At 51.1% G+C, this 17,951-nt stretch overlaps 1 protein-coding gene and 1 long non-coding RNA gene across 5 annotated transcripts; one reads left to right on the top strand and one right to left on the bottom strand.

The window, feature by feature from the left end:
- Positions 1 to 1,507: 1,507 nt before the first annotated feature.
- Positions 1,508 to 9,080, bottom strand: LOC118620875. 2 transcript variants are annotated; one of them, XR_004957558.1, is made up of 4 exons: positions 8,891 to 9,080; positions 7,416 to 7,502; positions 3,070 to 3,150; positions 1,508 to 2,302 (listed from the first exon to the last, which is right to left on the bottom strand). It is a non-coding gene; the product is annotated as an uncharacterized LOC118620875 (long non-coding RNA). The 2 variants fall into 2 exon arrangements; XR_004957559.1 differs by having other exon boundaries at positions 1,508 to 2,279.
- Positions 9,055 to 16,286, top strand: TRIM10 (tripartite motif containing 10). 3 transcript variants are annotated; one of them, XM_036247905.1, is made up of 8 exons: positions 9,055 to 9,432; positions 9,531 to 10,012; positions 10,941 to 11,036; positions 11,578 to 11,808; positions 12,482 to 12,504; positions 12,811 to 12,926; positions 14,275 to 14,307; positions 15,241 to 16,286. In XM_036247905.1, the coding sequence occupies exons 2-8, from the start codon at positions 9,590 to 9,592 to the stop codon at positions 15,756 to 15,758; spliced, it is 1,440 nt and encodes a 479-aa protein (XP_036103798.1). In that variant the 5' UTR covers positions 9,055 to 9,432; positions 9,531 to 9,589; the 3' UTR covers positions 15,759 to 16,286. The 3 variants fall into 3 exon arrangements, with proteins under 3 accessions (XP_036103798.1, XP_036103797.1, XP_036103799.1); XM_036247904.1 differs by having other exon boundaries at positions 9,055 to 10,012; XM_036247906.1 differs by lacking the exon at positions 11,578 to 11,808 and having other exon boundaries at positions 9,055 to 10,012.
- Positions 16,287 to 17,951: the final 1,665 nt, after the last annotated feature.

The raw sequence follows: 17,951 nt of genomic DNA, 5'->3' as shown, positions 1-17,951 counted from the left end.
AATGAGATAAACTTCCTCAACCATATTTACATAACACATTTCACATCATTATATCCAATCTGGTGACAACCCTTGGGGGAAGGTATGATTGCCTTCATTTTACAGAGAAGGAAACGTCACAGAGATAGACAGCCACAGAGATGGTGTCAATCTGAGTTTGCCTGTGACGGGAAAGGGGACCTGCCCTGAGCGGGTCTGCCTGGGGCCAGCTGGTAGCGTGTGGGTTCTTGACTTTGTGCAGGAAAAGTTTCACAACATGGGCCCAGGTGAATTTTGGAGCCTGCCCACAATGTCAAATGGTCCCGAAGGGGGAGTGAGGACTGAGAAAAGACAGACAACAAAGGATGGGATCGGGAGGGCTGACAGAGAGACTGTCGCCTCGAGTTTATTTTTAAGCCTACATTTATAGCATAAGATTTCATAAGCTGCAAAAGCATATATTGTTTAAATTCTTGGAATTTTTTCTCATGTCCTGATTACAAATCCTGGCTCCCTATTTTCCCAGCCAAGTTATCTTTGCTTTACATTCCTGCTTAATTTCAACTACTAACCTTGGGCTAGCTTCTCTTTTCTCCAGCTTCCTCTTGCAGGCGCTATAATATTTGCTTTAACCCCTAGATAACCAAACTCCCTGAAAAGGTAAGAGAGAGCTGCAGAGCCTTTCGCAAGTTACTTTGTAAACCTTGCTCTCGGACTTTGTCACACGAATTTCATTTTATGCAAATTTGCTCCTAATTCTACAAGCATTTTCACAATTTGATGTGCTAAAGAAGGAAAGACACAAAGTATTACAAGCACAATTCCAGCCAAAAAGAGCAACCCTATCAAAATATGTTGTAAGCTTGCAGTGGACGGCACTTGGGCTAGAAATTGATTCAAAAATGATTCAGCTGCTTTAGCAGCATCAAATTTTAATGGCTCAGCTTCAGCCATTGCCTGTATTTCTTGGTGAAGCTGGAGTATATCCATTGATTCATTAGCATTATGCCATATACCTTGCAAATGAGATTGTATCTTTTCCCAGGCAATCTGACTATCATGTATTGTTTAGGTAAAATACAAATCCAATGATACTTTGCATGACATTGTAGCTGCATTCTAATTTTCACAGCTTCTAACTCCTGTCCTATATATTGTATCACATCAAACAGAGCATTTATTTTTTCGGCTAATTTCTTATCTATATCCTCTTGAGCACCTAAAGCAGTTGTAACATTTTTGGACAGCTCATTATGTCCCGTCTGGATGGACTGACTTAAGGCCATCGCTGCCGTAGCTGCCGTGGCAACAATGGTGACTAGGGCCGCTGTACCCGCAATTAGTAGCCCAATAAAGTGGCGGGGTCTACTGAACCCTCCCCCCTTTTATTTTTCATTTTTTATTCAGATAGAGCGGGAGGGAGGGAGAGAGAAACATCGACGTGAAAGGGACACATCTAGTGGCTGCCACCAGCATGACCCAACTAGAGCTGGGGACAAACTGCAACCGAAGTACATGCTCCTAGCGGGAACTGAACCCGGGTCTCTCTGGACCGCAGGCCGACACTCTAACCGCTGAGTTAAACCGGCCAGGGCTGAACCCCCTTTTTATTTCTTCTAAAACCTGAAGTCCTTTTTCAGAATACCATGGTTCTGAAATATTTACTGGTAGCATTATGAATGAAGGTTGATGTGCCACCAGAACTTGGGTCCCTCTAGGGACATTATTTATACAGTTGGTTAGGTTGCAATTCAAACAAGTTACATTATATCGTGCCCCGTCAATAGTAATGTTAGTTTTCCCAATCACAAAAACCCAAGGTTCAGGTACACAAGCCGTTATATTTTCAGGTGCTGAGGTGCCTGCAGGATTCCGGAACCACGCCCCTTTCGAATTTCGCCATCAGGTGTCTCTGACCCAGAGAATCTCCCATGGAGGCAGCAAGTCGCCAAAGTCCGTCCTGCCATCGTCCAGAGGTAATTTTCCATGCCCCTTGAGCTAAACCTCAGGTCCAGGAGGTTTGATCGTCCTGTGACTAGTCCCAAATTGCTTTAGTAGTTCCTGAGACTTTATATACCACGGCCAGGAGTAAGTTCGTCAGAGTCAGAGGCTGCTGAGGCCTCCACCAGAGCTTCGCTTCAGGGGCCAGCTTCTTTGTCTGTCCCCAGGCAGGCGTGTGACACTTCTGGTGCTGAAGGCCTGTGGCTGCACCCCATCCTCACTCAGCCTCAACTGCCTCAGCCATTTTTCCAGGTATCCCGGCGGACCTGACAAGCCTCTCTGGTGGCCACCTCGGCATCCTGTGGAAAAACACAAACATGCCCTCGCCCCCCAATTAATACGGGATCTGGCCCCTGCCGTGCATTGGTGAGAGGGTCCTTCCATCGGACCTGGGCATATGTTTCCTGTGTCTGAGGGTGCCAGGGCCGGTCTGCAGTGGACTGACCATACCGATCCAAATTTTAAAAATTAATAATAAAGAGAGCATGATTGATAATATTCGATGGTGACCTAGGGTATAACTCCCCCTTTTTTATTTTTTCAATTTGAACCTTAAGGGTTCCATGAGCTCTCTCTACAATTCCTTGTCCTTGAGGATTATAAGGAATTCCAGTCTTATGTTGAATAGTAAATTTGGCACGGAATTTTTGAAATGTCTGACTAGTGTATCCCAAGCCGTTGTCAGTCTTAATGACTTTAGGTATTCCTAGAATTGAAAAGCATTTAAGGCAGTGGGCAATTACATGTTTAGTTGCCTCTCCTGTCTGTGGAGTGGCAACTATAAACCCTGAAAAAGTATCAATAATTACATGTATATACTTTTGTTTTCCAAATTCAGGAACGTGGGTAACATCCATTTGCCATATTTGATTCGGAATAAGGCCTCTTGGGTTTACTCCTAATGGAGGAGCAGGTTGAGTTAGAGGGCAGGTTGCACAATGTTTAACTATTTGTCTGGCAGCCTCCCAGCTGATTTTAAATTGCAGACAGAGGCCAGAGCTGTTTTGATGATGTATGGCATGAGATTGCTGAGCCAGCGTTCCCGAGTGAGGAAGACTTGCCTAGTCGCTGAATCTACTACTACATTACCTTCTGCCAGTGGCCTGGGAGTCCTGTATGAGCTCGTAGATGACCAGCATAACAAGGTTGACTGCGGTTTCTTAATTTTTGCTGAATAGATTGGAATAAAGCTTGAATTTCATTATTAACAGTTTCTATAGAGGCAACAGTTTCCAAAATTTGTAAGGTGTTCACAACATAATGACTGAATATAAATTAAATTTTTGCCCTGTGACTTTATTCAAAACCAAGTGAACTGCTTCAACAGTTTGAGCTGAGGCTGGGGGTGTGCTAACTGAATGTACTTGGCTTTCAATTGAATAGGCGGCTCGTCCATTGGAGGAGCCGTTGGTGAAAATTAACAACCCCTCAGGCAAAGGGTGAGCACCAACAATTTTAGGAAATATCAGTGAATGCCTCTGTGCGAACTGCAGCAATTTATGTCCAGGATAATGATTATCTACCTGACCTCTATAGTGTGCAAAGGCTCTCATCCATGAGTCTGAATTTTGAAAGAGCCAATTAACCTGCATACGGGTATACGGCTCTCATATTAATGGAGGTTCTTGCCCGAAATATTTTCGGGACTCTTATCTTATTAGCTGTATCACTTGAGCTATTGCATCATAGTAAGGAGTTAATATTCTATTAGGAGACACTGGAAGATGAATCCGAAGCAAAAGCCCTTCTTGCCAGAGAACAGCCGTGGGAGTGGGAGCTGTGCAAGCGCATAAGCAGCCCACGGTAGTTTGGAGTTGAAGTACTTTATTTGCTGACTGCTTATGGCAGATTCAACTAACTCCAGAGCCTGGTGCCCCTCTGCGGTAATTTCCCTTTTAGAAAGAGGGGAGGAATCTCCTTTTAATACATCAAAGAGAGGTTTTAACTGTCCCGTAGAGATTCCCAAAGAAGGTCTGAGCCAATTAATACCCCCAATAACTTCTGAAAGTCATTTAGAGTATGTAGGTGATCTTTTCCTAGCTGTACTTTCTGAGGGGTAATGGCTGCTGGTGCAGCAGGTGTCCCAAGTACGAGAGAGGCGGCGCTCGCTGTACCTTCTCTGGAGCAATGGCCAAGCCTACTCCTTAAGTGCCAACTGTAGCTGGCCATAAGCTGGTAACAACATTCCTTCATATTTATGCACGAGCAAAATGTCATCCATGTAGTGAATGATATACACCTCGGAAAATGTTTTCCGAACGTGGGAAACTGGCTGAGCAACAAGCTTTGGCAGAGAGTTGCACTGTTCGCCTGCCTTGAGGCAGGACGAGCCACTCGAATCTTTTCACAGTTTCCTTGAAATTGGTAGAGGGAACACTAAAAGCAAATCTCTTGGTATCACTGGCATCTAAAGGTATAGTATAGACAGTCTTCCAAGTCTATTGTAATCGTATAGGTGTCTACTGGTATGGCAGCTGGAAGAGGGAGTCCAGGTTGCAAAACTCCCATCAATTCCATAGTTTCATTAACTTTTCTCAAGTCTTGCAAGAGTCTACATTTCCCTGATTTCTTTTTTATTACAAAATAGGAGAGTTCCATGGGGAGTTAGAAGGTGCAATATGGCCGCGGTCTAGTTGCTCCTGCACCAGCTGTTCAGCGGCCAGTATCTTCTCGGCTGACAGGGGCCATTGGTCTACCCACACTGGCTCATCCTTTTCCAAGTAATGGCATCAGCATGGGGTACAGAAGGAGCAATGATCCCCCGCCCTAAAAATACCCCAGCCCAGCTCGTGACATACGCTGCTCAGTGACAATAGGCTGTTGTAACCCTTGACCATCCTTTCCCAACCCTTGAGTGGGCAACATTTCCTGATCAAACATTTGTTGGCTAACTACCTCATTGGGACTATAGTATAAACCCCCAACTTACTCACAATGTCCCTTCCCACGAGTTAGCTGGCAGGCCTGGAATTGCATAAGGCTGGAATCACCTGCATGCCCTTCACCATCTCTCCAGTGCAGTAGGTCACTGCTTGGCAAAGGGGATCGAGTTTGTCCAACTCCCTGAAGCTGAGTCATAGTCTCTCGCTTAGGCCAGCTCTCGGGCCAATGAGCTTTCGTGATTACCGAGACATCAGCTCCGGTATCAAGAATTCCTTTGAATTTTTGCCCATTAACCCATGAGTGTAATTCTGGTCGCTGTTCTTTGATTTCCTGTATCCAATATGCATCTGATGACCCAGATCCCTCATTCCCTGTAGTCTTCCCTTTGCTTTCCTGCTCTTGCTTAACACAAGGTAACAATATCGACTGTGCCACCCCTGGGAGTCCCGAATGACTGATACTGACGAAGGAGAGTGAATCATTATCTTAATTTCTCACGTATAATCCTCATCAATTACTCCCGGGGCTACATGAATTCCCTTCAAGGTAGCACTACTACACCCCAAAATAAATCCTATAGTAGCAGGGGGAGGGCCCGTAAACCCCGGTATGCAATGCTTGAACTCCCATTTCAGGGGTTGATACTGTGTAGGTGGAGGGACCGAGGTCCAACCCTGCGCTGCCTGGGGTGGCGCGGCAGGGGTCCCTGACATACCTCCTTGAGGCACAAGCGCCTGGAGGGCCCCATAACATTGCTGCGGGGCCTGGGGCTGCCCCCCTCCCGTTTCCCTGCAGCGGGGAAGAGGACTTCCCAGGACATCTTGTGTAGATCTGCACTCGTGGCCCAGTGCTGGCCCCGCTGCGTCGCGGACACAGCCCAGGCTGTCTCTCTCCAGTCCCTCCGTGTGGCTGTCTCGAGGGCATTGTTTACCAGGTGCCCAATCTGTCCGCATCCAAAACAGCTTTCTGGGGGTTTGCCTGAGCGACCTTTCCCTTTCTGTTGTTGGAATAAGATTTCCTTGACACTTTTTCCTTGTAAAGCAGCAGCGAGGGCAACCCCTTGCACATAAGAAGGCCCAATGTCTGCACATGATCGAATATAATCAGATAAGTCTCCTTTCTCTCGAAATGGTCTCAATGCTGCCTGACAAGCAGAGTTAGCATTTTCATATGCCAATTGTTTAACTCACATCATCCCTGCCTCTCCGTTTCCTATTAATCTTCCAGCTGCCTGGAGCAATTGATACAAAACCCTGAAATGGCCCACCTGGTCCTTGCCTAATCTTTGACAAATCTTCTGTGGTTCATCTAGCAGCCGGCAGCTTTCTCCACGCTCTTAAGGCTGCAGAACCAATCTGAGCATATACTCCTGGGTTATCATTCAATTGTTGATTCATTGCCTGATACTGCCCTTCTCCTGAAAGCATCTCATATGAAGCTGGGATACCTTGCTCTATTCATTTCTGCTGTCGCATGGCATTGCTCTGAGTATTCAGATTTCCACAACAAATAGTCACCTCCTGAGAGACGTGCCTTACACAATTGCTTCCAATCACTAGGTGGGAGTGCATCAGTAGCCACTGACTGCAGTAAGGCCAAGGGAAAGGGGGCAGTAGGGCCATGCTGTGCACAAGCCACCTTTAGTCCTTTTAACTGCTTGAACGGAATAGCCTGGTGCACTCTCTGCAAGTTCCCCTGCACATCTCTCTGCTCCATTACAGGAAAAGCCAAAGAGAAGCCTTGGGTGTCCTCTCCTATGCTGTTTGCATGTTCTATTGACCTTTGTCGTGGTGAGAGAGCCTCCAGGTCTGGCTTAAGGGGCCATGTGGGAGGCTTTTGTACCATAGCTATGACTGGAGTTGGCGGCCTAGGGGCAATCTCATCCCCGGATAGAGGGGCCCTTCTTTTTTCTTGAATTTGCATAGTCAGTTTACACACAGCCTGCAGGCCTTTCACTTCCCCTTCTAACCTTCCTGGCTCATTCTTGCCCCGACTGGCGGCTGTAGCTGCAAGGCCAGCAGCCCAGTCACCCTGGAGAGGCAGCCTCCTCTCACCCGCCGGCCTTCTGGACTCGGTCCCGCAAGAGGATCCTCATGCGTTGGCCCTTGGATTTCTCCTGCAGTATGTTTCACTGCCACAGAATACTGAGGAGGAAGTGTACCTTCCTCAGGAGGCGAACTAAGTTCAACCTTTTCCTTAGACTTGTCTTCTCTCTTAGCACCTACCCCCTCTCCCTCAGGACGGGGGTCCAAGCAGTCTCTAAGTAATGCCCACAAGAAAAAAGTATCGACTGGAATCCTAGCCGGACCGTGAGCAGTATAATGGTCTTGAAGTTTTTCTCTCACTCTCTCCCGAGTTACTAAATTTACAATACCTTCTTCTGGGAACCAGGGACAAACCTCTTCTATAGATCCCTCAAATTTTTCTCGTTGGTTCTTACCGACCCTGACTCCTCAAGCCTGTAGCATATTCTTAAGCATATGTACAAAAAGCATACGGCTACTGCCTTGTCCCAGGATTTCTTACTCCTGACTCTCTCTCTCCCTGCTTACCTCTTAACTTCTCGACGCGTCTTCTTCCAGCAGGGTCCTTCCCTTCGTCCCCGTGTCAGGTCCCTGTTCCCGCGCCACTTGTGGGGCCTGCGGACAAGATCGAATGGTCCCGAAGGGGGAGTGAGGACTGAGAAAAGACAGACAACAAAGAATGGGATCGGGAGGGCTGACAGAGAGACTGTCGCCCCGAGTTTATTTTTAAGCCTACATTTATAGCATAAGATTACATAAATTGCATAAGCACATATTGTTTAAGTTCTCGGAATTTTTGCTCGTGTCCTAATTACAAATCCTGGCTCCCTATTTTCCCAGCCAAGTTATCTTTGCCTTGCATTCCTGCTTAATCTTCTAACCTTGGGCTAGCTTCTCTTTCCTCCAGCTTCGTCTTGCAGGCACTATCATATTTGCTTTAACCCCTAGATAACCAGACTCCCTGAAAATAAAGAGAGCGCTCCAGAGCCTTTCACAGGTTACTCTGTAAACCTTGCTCTCAGACTTTGTCACATGAGCTGGCTTCCCACACACGTGTATGAAAGCTGGGGACAGTGAACCGAGGAAGGGCTGGGAAAGGAGCCCAGGCTGGGCTGCTTCGGCTCACTGAGGTCAGAGAAAAGGGGACCTTGGGGCCAGGCTCAGGGGGTTTGTCTGGGATGAACTGCTGCCCTGGTTGCAAGCATTGTGGGTCCCTCCGAGTCTAGGAGATGCTGCCCGTGGGGGACGATGGGGGTGGGGAAGGCACAGACTGCTCCCGGGAGGGGAGCTCCCACTGGGGCCTTTGTCTTGAGGATTTCATCCCTCTCTTGGGGGGGGGGGCGGGACCACAGGGGAGGGTTCAGCAGACTGTTCATTAGTTCTCCAGGTGTGTCCTTCAGGGTCGGTCCTCACTGATTGGTCAGTGTCAGGACAGGGGGTTGTTGGTCAGCGCAGCTGGTCCTGGTGCCCCCACATGGTTTTTCAGCTTTTCTGGGCCTGGGGCTGAAATACAGCTGAGGCCTCGCTGTTACCCTAGGGAGGGGCCGTCTGTGTCTGCTGTAATTGCTCTGCCAGTTTGTTCAGCCCTGCCTCAGTTTCCCTGTCCCACCTGTCCTGGCTCATTGGCCAACTTCCAGCCTGTACTCTTCCAAGACTCCCAGCAAGACAATGACCAAACAACCACAGTTCTTCAGCCACTCCCTGCACCTCTGACCAAAACCGAACACAACTCCTTCCATTCTGGGCGATGGTCAGCCCCAACCTGCTGCACTGCCTTTGTGGCAGCTGCTCGGGCACAGCCTTCCCTCCAGCCCCCGCCCGCCAGCCTGGAGGGCGGCCCTGGAGCCATCCTGCCCGGCCGGCCAGTCCAAGTGCGACAGCACCAGTCCTAATTTTTATAATGATTATAATACGATGATAATGTTTGACACCAAATAAGATATTAAAATTGTCTTCACTTTTTACATTTTAGATCATGCCTACGAGAACGGTTCCAACTGCACCTGCGGCTCGCATGGTCTTCACACCCCGCCCGGCCTGTCCGCCTTGGAAATTACCCGATGGAGCCCAGCTAACCCTGAAAGCACTGGTGTCACAGTGTGAGGACTGTAGTCATCATAAGTAAAGGCTGGCTGCTGCCGTTTTCCTTCTCCTCCCCCACCCAGGCACCTGTCTGGGAGCCTGGGGCAGGCCCCGGGCATCACTGGCGAAGTGGCCTGTGCATGTTCTGTGGGCACAGCCACCTTATCTTGGTCCCCACACCCCCCTGGGCTGGCTGATACCTCTCATCTCCGCAGAGACAGCAGGCAGGGAGGCTGGGCTGGGTCAGGCTCTCCCTCCTGCCCCCACAAGAAGAACGATCTCTGCCCACTGTGGACGGTGAGACAGCACCTATTCCCCCTGCCCAAGTGTCTGCCTGCACGGGTGAGAAACGGCAGGTCCCAGGCCACGGACGCCGGTGCAGAGAGAACTGAGGTCATCTCTGGAACGCTGTGACCCCGGCTTCCTCCCTCACCTCTGCTCCCTGTGCTCTCTGCTGTCCGAGGTGTGTGTCCGTTCCGGGGGAGGAGGACGGCAGAGCCCCGGCCAACAGGGGCAGAGGGCGCCCTGGCGTGAGTGCGACAGTCCTCACTGTTCTCCCAGCCCTTCCTCCTCAGCCAGCAGAGAGGGTGGCCTTGAGGGGCCCCGGGCGCAGCAGCACCATGGCCTCGGCCACCTTTGTGACCAGCCTGGAAGAGGAGGTCAACTGTCCCATCTGCCAGGGCTCCCTCAGGGAGCCGGTCACCATCGACTGCGGCCACAACTTCTGCCGTGGCTGCCTCACCCGGTACTGTGAGGTCCCGGGCCCGGCCCCGGAGGAGCTCCCCGCCTGCCCACTCTGCAAGGAGCCTTTCCGGCCCGGGGGCTTCCGGCCCAACTGGCAGCTGGCCAGCGTGGTGGAGAACATCCAGCGCCACAAGGCGCGCTCGGGGCCCGCCGAGGAGGACGCCTGCCCGCAGCACGGGGAGAAGGTCTACTTCTTCTGCGAGGACGACGAGGCGCAGCTGTGCGTGGTGTGCCGGGCGGCCGCCGAGCACCGCGCACACACCGTGCGCTTCCTGGAGGAGGCCGCCGGGCCCTACCGGGTAGGAGGCCGCCGGGCTGCCGGGCTGGGCCGGCCACTCGGCCGAGCGGGGCTGTGGATGATCTGGGTCCCTGAGGAGCCAGGCTCCATCTCCCGACTCCCGTCTCACCCAGGCGGCGGAGCCGGGCCTGCGAGGGTCGTATTGAAGCTGCTCTGTGCTGCTCACTTATGGGCAGTATAGGAGCGGAGCTTAGTGAATACTGTCGCCTGGATGAGTGACCAGAGGCGAGTGTGTGCGTCCAGGGCGTGTGTTTGCACTGAGGGGACGACGGCACGGATGTGCGTGTCCACGTGTGTTTCCTGCTTGAGTGTGTCGGTGTAACCGTTTGAGTGCTCCGGCTGTGAATCAGTTGGCATTTGTATATATGCAAGTTAAGTAACTATATGTGGTGTGTAACTGTATCTGTCATAAAGGAGTGTGTGCTGGGTTTTGTTGTTGGGTATTGTTTTTAGTATAAGGGAGTGTATGTGTCAGTTATTTAGTATTTGATGCTGAGAGTTTTATATGTACTTCCAGATTCACCTATATGAACATGTACGCGTGTATACCTGTTCCTATCTCTATTCTAGAGCAAGCAATTTTAAAACAGCTCACTGGTTGATTTGCATTATCCAAGTTTCTTCTCTGCTTCTGAATCATACTCGGAAAACTGATTCCATTCATATGAGAGGGTTGTTTGGGTGTGCTCCCTTGAGGCATTGGAGAAAGTTGGAATACTTTCAAAGACGGGCATACCAAGCTCAGGACAGATCCCAGATTCCACTTACCAACGGCAAAATAAATCAGGACAATTAAGGCCCAGGCACTGCCAGCTGAGGGACAGCTCCTTCCCCGGGGGGTCCCTTCCCGGAGGCAGGGGTTCGGATGAGATGAAAGCCTGTAGCAGACCTTGTTTCCGTCTCAAATGTCTTATGCTCCTTCTCTCCAGGAACAGATACAGAAGTGTCTTGAGTGTCTAAGAAAAGAGAGAGAGGAGATTCAAGAAATTCAGTCAAGGGAAAATCAAAGGATACAAGTCCTCCAGGTAGGATGTCCCCCACGAGCCACCCCCTCCTCAGGGACCAGGGCCTCCTTGAAACCCAGTACCACAGCCATGGGCTTTGCTGTCATTCTGAGTTTGCACCCTGACTCTGACACTAACTAGCTCTGACTTCTAGCAACTCTATTCTGTTTATATTTCTGTGGAGATTACCTTTTTGTACTACCTCCTGGAATTTCTGTGAAGACTGACACGAGACTGAGCCTGTACTGCAGCTCAGGGCCGTGCACATAGCGTGTCTAAGAAAGGCGGGAGGTAGCGTGTCCCCTGCGCCTCCCTCCATTCCTCTGCGGCAACACTGGCCAGTATCGCTTCCTGCAGCGGTGCGGCAGGTGGAAGGGAGTCTGCTGCCCTTCCATGTCTGGGGACCTGGGAGAGGGGAGGCAGGGGCTCTGATTTTACCACTGAACCTTGGAGGATGTGGATCTGGGCCAGAGGGAGATGGGAGAGAACTAAGGAAAAACAAGAAGGAAGAGGAAAAGGAGGAGGAGTAACCTCCTGCTGGCCTTTCTTCTGGTCCCCTCAGACTCAGGTGGCCACCAAGAGACAAAGAGTGATTTCTGAGTTTGCATCTCTGAGCCGGTTCTTGGAGGGGCAGCACAGCGTCCTTTTAGCCCAGTTGGAGAGGCTGGATGAGGACATCCTGAAGCAACGGGATGAGTTTGATGCCCTGGTCACTGGGGAGATGTGCCGGTTTAGCGCCCTGATCACAGAGCTGGAGGAGAAAAAGGAGAGACCGGCCAAGGAACTCCTGACGGTGAGACCTGCCCCGCGCCGCCGGCCTGGGCTTCCTCTTGCACCTTCACTTTGTCTGAGCCGTGTCTCCTCCACTCACACATCTGTGCATCCCCAGTGAAAGAGAGGCCACAGACCGGAAATTCTGAGTTCTAGTCCTTGCTTCCCTGGTCTCAGTCTCTCCATCAAGTAGGGAAGACACTCTCCTTCCCCACTTCACAGGGTTTTGTGATGGTGCAACAGTGAGTGCAAGTGAACGCATCAGGTGCTGTGCAAACAGGTGTCAGCTGTCTCTCCCAAGGCAAACTCTTCTCTGTGCTGTCCCTGTCGGGAAGTTCTTCCTGGCCTATTTCACCTCCTCCCACTGGAGCGGCGATATTGGGGTCCCCGCAAAGCATCAGAAGGCAGCATGATTCGGGGACACGCAGGACTGAGAACAGGAGGCCTTGGGTGGGACTTGCCTTTGCCTCTGGCAGCAGGGGCAGGTTACTTCCCCTTCTGGAGCTATAAACGAAAGGGGCTGGGCTCTGTGACCCCAGAAGCCTCATTGGTTGGCAATGCTGTGCCTCTGTGGATCTGGTATCCTTTCCCTGTATCCAGGCTAGGAATACGGTATTTTGTCTTTACTAGTTATCAGAAAGGGGGGAGAGGGGAGGTGGAAACTGAATCCCTGCTTCCTCTCTCTCTCCTCCTAGAATATCAGAAGCACTTTAATAAGGTAAGAGCTGTAGTTCCTCTCCTTTCCCACCTAATACACCACATGCACCACAAGCCCAGTTAGTGCCACACACATTTATGACATGCTCACATTTAGGATAAAATTTCACATGTACACTTTCGCTTACTCAAATGCATTCCCACATACGGCGGTAGAAAAACACACCTGCAGCACTGCCCAAGGGCGGGCAGTGAGGTCCGTCCTGTGGGAACTGGCTCCTCTGTGCCCCGGGAGAGGAAGGTGACTGGCCGAGCCTGCAGGGATCGTGAGAGGAGGATGCCCAAGGCCATCATTCTGTGCTCCTAGATGTGAAACCAGAAAGTGCCGAAAACCAGAGGCTGTGTCCCCTGAGCTGGGCCAGAGGATTCGGGACTTCCCCCAGCAGGCACTCCCGCTGCAGAGGGAGATGAAGATGTTCCTGGGTAAGCTTCCCCAGGCGTCACCCAGCACAGGTCACCCCTGGAGAGGCTCTCACCCCCCCAGTGCCTTGGTGTCCTCATTTGCAGAACTTTATGAGGATGTGATAGTAAAAAGAAATAATAAAGGTGAAGATGTCTGGAAAAAAAATTTAACTGAGTGAAAACCACAAATCTGGTCAATGGGCATTACGCAATTAGAACGATAATGATTAGGAAGAAACGTTTACCTTTTGTGACAGCATGACTGGACCTGGAGAACAAGCCAAGGGAAAGAAGCCAGTCAGAGAAAGACACGTACCATAGGATTTCACTCATAGCTGCAATTTAATGAACAGACTGAACTACCAAGCAAAACGGAGACAGACACATAGCTAGAGAGCAGGCAGGCAGCTCTGGTGGCAGTGGGGTGGGTTGTTGGGGGTGGGGCATTGAGCAAAAAATAGAGAACTCGACAGGGACAACAGTTATTTGTGGGGGGTGGAGCATGGATGTAGAAGAGGGTATAGAGGGGATAAATGGTGATGTCAAAATAAAAGTTTTTAAAATTAAATTGAAAAGAAAGATAATGATTAAGAAAATCTATTATTCTCAAGTACTTTCATACTATAGAAGCATTTGTAGTATGATAGGTTTTTGAAGATGAACACTTAGTTAATAACAGCAACAATCTCTCTCCGGCCTGTGGTAGCTGACTCCGTCCCTGGCTTCCCAGTCCGGCTGGTCCCGAGGCAGCCGCCCTGTGGGGACCGTGCCCCTTTCGGGGCGGGAGTGGGAGGAGAGGGTGTGGAGGGCTGGACAGTCAGGAATGTGGCTCTCTGTCAACACCTCCCCCACCTGGCAGCGTGAACGACGCCGCTGGTTTCAGGACACTAACCCACAGAAGTGTCACCGCTCTGCCTGCTCTGCTCCCAGTGGCCTGGCAGTGAAGCAGTTTTACTCTGATCAAAGACTGATCTTTGACAATCCCGAAAGTTTCCACGCAGAACAAGAAGTAAATTAGCCCACTTACCCATTCGGTAAGCCGGTATTTCTTGAGCATTTATTATATCCTCGGCTCTGCTCAGGGCGAGGGGAGCGGGCCTTGAAGTGGGCTCCCGACCAGCAGCAGCTCCTGTGAGCTCGTTAGACATGCAGATTCTCAGGGACCCGGCCCGCTGGGTCAGAACCAGTGTGCCCCAGCGAGTTCCAGGGACTCTGGCAAGCTCAAGTCCAGGTCACGGGTCTGGAGGGTTCCAGCCCTCGTTCTTCTCCGTCTCTTCCCTTCTTTGGGCCTCAGTTTCTCCATCATTAACTGGTCTATGGTTTTTATGAGACTAATGGAATCTCATCCTGCTTTCTTCCCTCTTTACAGAAAATCTCTGCTTTGAGTTGGACTATGAACCAGGTGAGCAGCCTGCATCTGGATGGGAGGGAGAGAGGAATCTAAAATTGAGAACGACTCAAATACACACACACACACACACACACACACACACACTACCTCTGCAGACTTGCCTGAGAACAAAGCACTGACTTACCACCTACCTGGCATTAAGTACCTGTTCTGATCTACACATGATTAGAGGGTAGAATGATTAAATAAAAATGAGACCAGGTGTATCAGGGAAGACGTCCTGGAGGAGGGGAACTTTGATCTGGGTTTAGAATCACACTCTTAGAACCGTGGGGGTTGCCCCTACTCCTTTGCAGTGTCTGAAGGAGGCAGCCAGTGGGGGAAGAAATGAACAGAGTGGACCCCACTGGAGGTGGTTGTTCACTCAGCGGAAGACCTGGAAAAGCCACAGAGTTGTTGAAGGGACTCTAACCCATGCACATATCTGAATTGATCACTTTGTTCCAATTTATGGTACTGAAGTCACAATGTGCAGGGGTCTACAGACACGTTTGTTGTTAGAAAGTAGTCCCTAGACTGACGGTTTTAGACTTACTGAGGCAGAATGACCGGAGCAGAGCCCGAATGACCGCAGGTGTGGGCGGAGAGGGGAGAGTCTGCGGCCCGGTCCTCCGGCCCCAGGTCCAGGAGGGGACCCGTGTGTCCAGCTGTGGGCGTCGACGCCTCCAGAGGCCCAGAGCACAGCCCGGGCAGCAGGACACCCTCTGGCGCAGGCCTCTGGGGCTCCACGTGCACGCACATCGCCTGCGGACCTTGTTAAAAAGAGATTCAGGTGTTCTGGGGTGAACCCTGAGCGCCTGTTGCTCACGGGTGCGCGGCCCCAGGTGCTGGTCCGCGGAGGTGGGTGCCGGGGCACTTTTGGGTCTTCCGCAAGAGACGACGTGTCTGCTGACATCTGTGTCCCTTCTGGTTTCTTTCCCACAGCGCGCATCTCTCTAGACCCGCAGACTTCCCACCCCAAGCTCCTCCTGTCTGAGGACCACCGGCAGGCTCGGTTCTCCTACAAATGGCAGAACTCGCCAGACAACCCCCAGCGTTTTGACCGGGCCACCTGTGTCCTGGCCCACGGTGGCTTCACCGGGGGAAGACACACCTGGGTGGTGAGTGTGGACTTGGCCCACGGGGGCAGCTGCCTCGTGGGCGTGGTTGGTGAGGACGTGCGGCGGAAAGGGGAGCTGCGGCTGCGGCCGGAGGACGGGGTGTGGGCCGTGAGGCTGGCGTGGGGCTTCGTCTCGGCCCTGGGCTCCTTCCCCGTGCGTCTAGCCCTGCAGGAGCCGCCGCGACAGGTGCGGGTGTCTCTGGATTACGAGGTGGGCTGGGTGACCTTTGTCAACGCTGTCACCCAGGAGCCCATCTACACCTTCACTGCCTCCTTCACCCAGAAGGTGTTCCCCTTCTTTGGGCTCTGGGGCCGAGGGTCCAGTTTCTCCCTGTGCTCCTGACGCGGTGAAGTTACCTTCCTCTGCCGCTCCAAGTGAAGGCCGCATGGCCCTGAGCCCTGGCTGGGCCCTGGAAGATCTGAGACAGAAACTACTGTTTTAGATGATATAATGGAGTCAAGACTTGGGCAAGGACAAGGAGGGATGATCTTCGATCTGCGATCAAGGCCTTTGCTCAGTGCCCAGTACACAGTCAGGGTGCCCTCACCAGCACCCCCGGCAGAAGTAGCTGTGCAGGAGGAGGACCGACGAGCAGCCGCAAGGCTTGGGTCTGCTCACTGCCTTGGACCAAGCAACTGGGCTGTCTGCGGCAGGGCGTCTCACCTCTCTTCATCTTGTTTTCTTCCGAAAATATTAGGGTTCATTTACTCCTAGTCTCAAGAAACATGTATTGTGTGTTAATTCTGAGCCCAGCAGAATGGTAGTCATTGGTGATATAAAAAAAGAAAAGAGCCCTGGCCGGTTTGGCTCAGCGGTTAGAGCGTCGGCCTGCGGTCCGGAGAGACCCGGGTTCGGTTCTCGCTAGGGCATGTACCTTGGTTGTAGTTTGTCCCCGGCCCTGGTCGGTCGTGTGGGTGGCAGCCACTCGATGTGTCTCTTTCACGTCGATGTTTCTCTCTCTCTCTCTTTTTCCCACTCTATCTGAACAACGACAAAAAAAAGAAAAACAAACAAACAAAACACATGACCCTTGTCTGAAGGAGTGTGTGGGAAAAGACAGACATGAAGAGGAAATTATAGCAACAGGTGATGGGTACTGTGTAGGGGTGTGACAAGGGTGTCAGGGGAGTTCAGAGGAGGGGCATCTCCATCCTGGAGATCAGGGGGTGAGGGGAGTATGGCCATAAACCATAGCTCAAGGAACATACTCAACTCTTGGGGGAACTCTTTTTCCTGATCCGTTGGTCCCCCCCTGAGATGGAGACATGAAAGGAACACGTGGGAAGAAATGCGCCAAGTAGCTGGGCTGGGGGGGGAGAACTAGCACCGTCTCAACCCTGTGCTGGGCTGCTGGGCGAGCATCCCAGGCGGAGGCAGGGCGTGGGGGTGACCTGTGACCTTTAATCCAAAGAAATGAGGCCGCTCCAGGGCTGGACAAACAGTGACAGCTGAGGGCTGAGAAGGAAGGAAGAAGAGACTGGGGGGTTGGAGATGTGTGGATGGGGAAGCCGGGGTGCTGTGAACATGTGTGACGGGAAGGAGCTGAATGAGCTGGTAGCTTGAGAATCTCCCTGCCTGGCGCTGACTCCGGGGCGGGACAACCCTAATACATGGCTGGGAGTGATTTCAGTTGTTCAGGGTGGAGTCTTAAATCTTATGCACAATAAAAATATTGTCTTAACGTATTTTATTTTCTAATTCTTGTTGGTATTGTCTTTTTTATTCTGCTTAAACATCTTCATGGACAATCTCTTTAACATTATCTGTTTATTCTGATCAGACATAAACTACAGTGTCTCTCACCTCCCATGGGGGCCCCTGGGAGGAGGAGTCCCCCAAGAGCAACCTCAAAGGGAGTGGGCACCGAGTTGGGAGGCCCAGACTCAGAGGGCATCGGGAAGTTTTATTCTTCATCCTCAGTTTGGCAGGTAGAAAAGGTGCGGAAATTGGGAGCCAGGGATTGGAAGGGGACTGAATTGCTTTCCCTGGGTGTGCTCAATATTTCATATAAAATGTTGTATATTAAAAAAAAAAAAGCTAGATACCTATAAGTTTCTAGGTAATGATAAAACATATTCAAAACCCCTAAATCTGGGATTTCACCAAAAAGTGGATTGTGTCTTTCTGCTTATTCTTATCGATTTCAGCTGGGCTCTTTACGAGCACCGTCACAGCCTCAAGGGCAGAAGTGCGCCGGCTGCCGGCTGGGGACTCACGCAGAGGCCAGCGCTCCCCCGGCACCGGCACCTCAAGAGAGGCTGCTGTCAGTATCCCTGCTTTAAAGTTGAGAAAATGGGGCCTAATGAGTTTGGTTTTTAGCTCAGCCAAGATCATGCAGCCAGGATTTTTTTAAATAGTACTTTTTTTAAAGATTTTTTTCTTTGACTTTAGAGAGAGTGGAAGGAAGAGGAAGAGAGAGAAACATCGCTCAGTGGCCTCCTGCTCGTCCCTCACGTGGGATCAAGTCTATAACCTGGGCATGTGCCCTGTCCGGGAATTGAACCGGCAACCTTTCAATGCATGGGATGACACCCA

This window comes from Molossus molossus, unplaced genomic scaffold (genome assembly GCF_014108415.1).
Source record: "Molossus molossus isolate mMolMol1 unplaced genomic scaffold, mMolMol1.p scaffold_m16_p_8, whole genome shotgun sequence".
NCBI lineage: Eukaryota > Metazoa > Chordata > Mammalia > Chiroptera > Molossidae > Molossus > Molossus molossus.
The sequence above is the reverse complement of the archived record's forward strand: the minus strand, read 5'-3'. Positions and strand labels throughout refer to the sequence as shown.

What these genes read in the sequence shown, in the direction of transcription:
- TRIM10 (XM_036247905.1), top strand. Translation starts at nt 9,590, where the DNA reads ATGGCCTCGGCCACCTTTGTGACCAGCCTGGAAGAGGAGGTCAACTGT. An exon ending in CGGCCAAGGAACTCCTGACG is followed by an intron (nt 11,809 to 12,481) that starts GTGAGACCTGCC and finishes CTCTCCTCCTAG; the next exon opens with AATATCAGAAGCACTTTAAT. An exon ending in ATCAGAAGCACTTTAATAAG is followed by an intron (nt 12,505 to 12,810) that starts GTAAGAGCTGTA and finishes CTGTGCTCCTAG; the next exon opens with ATGTGAAACCAGAAAGTGCC.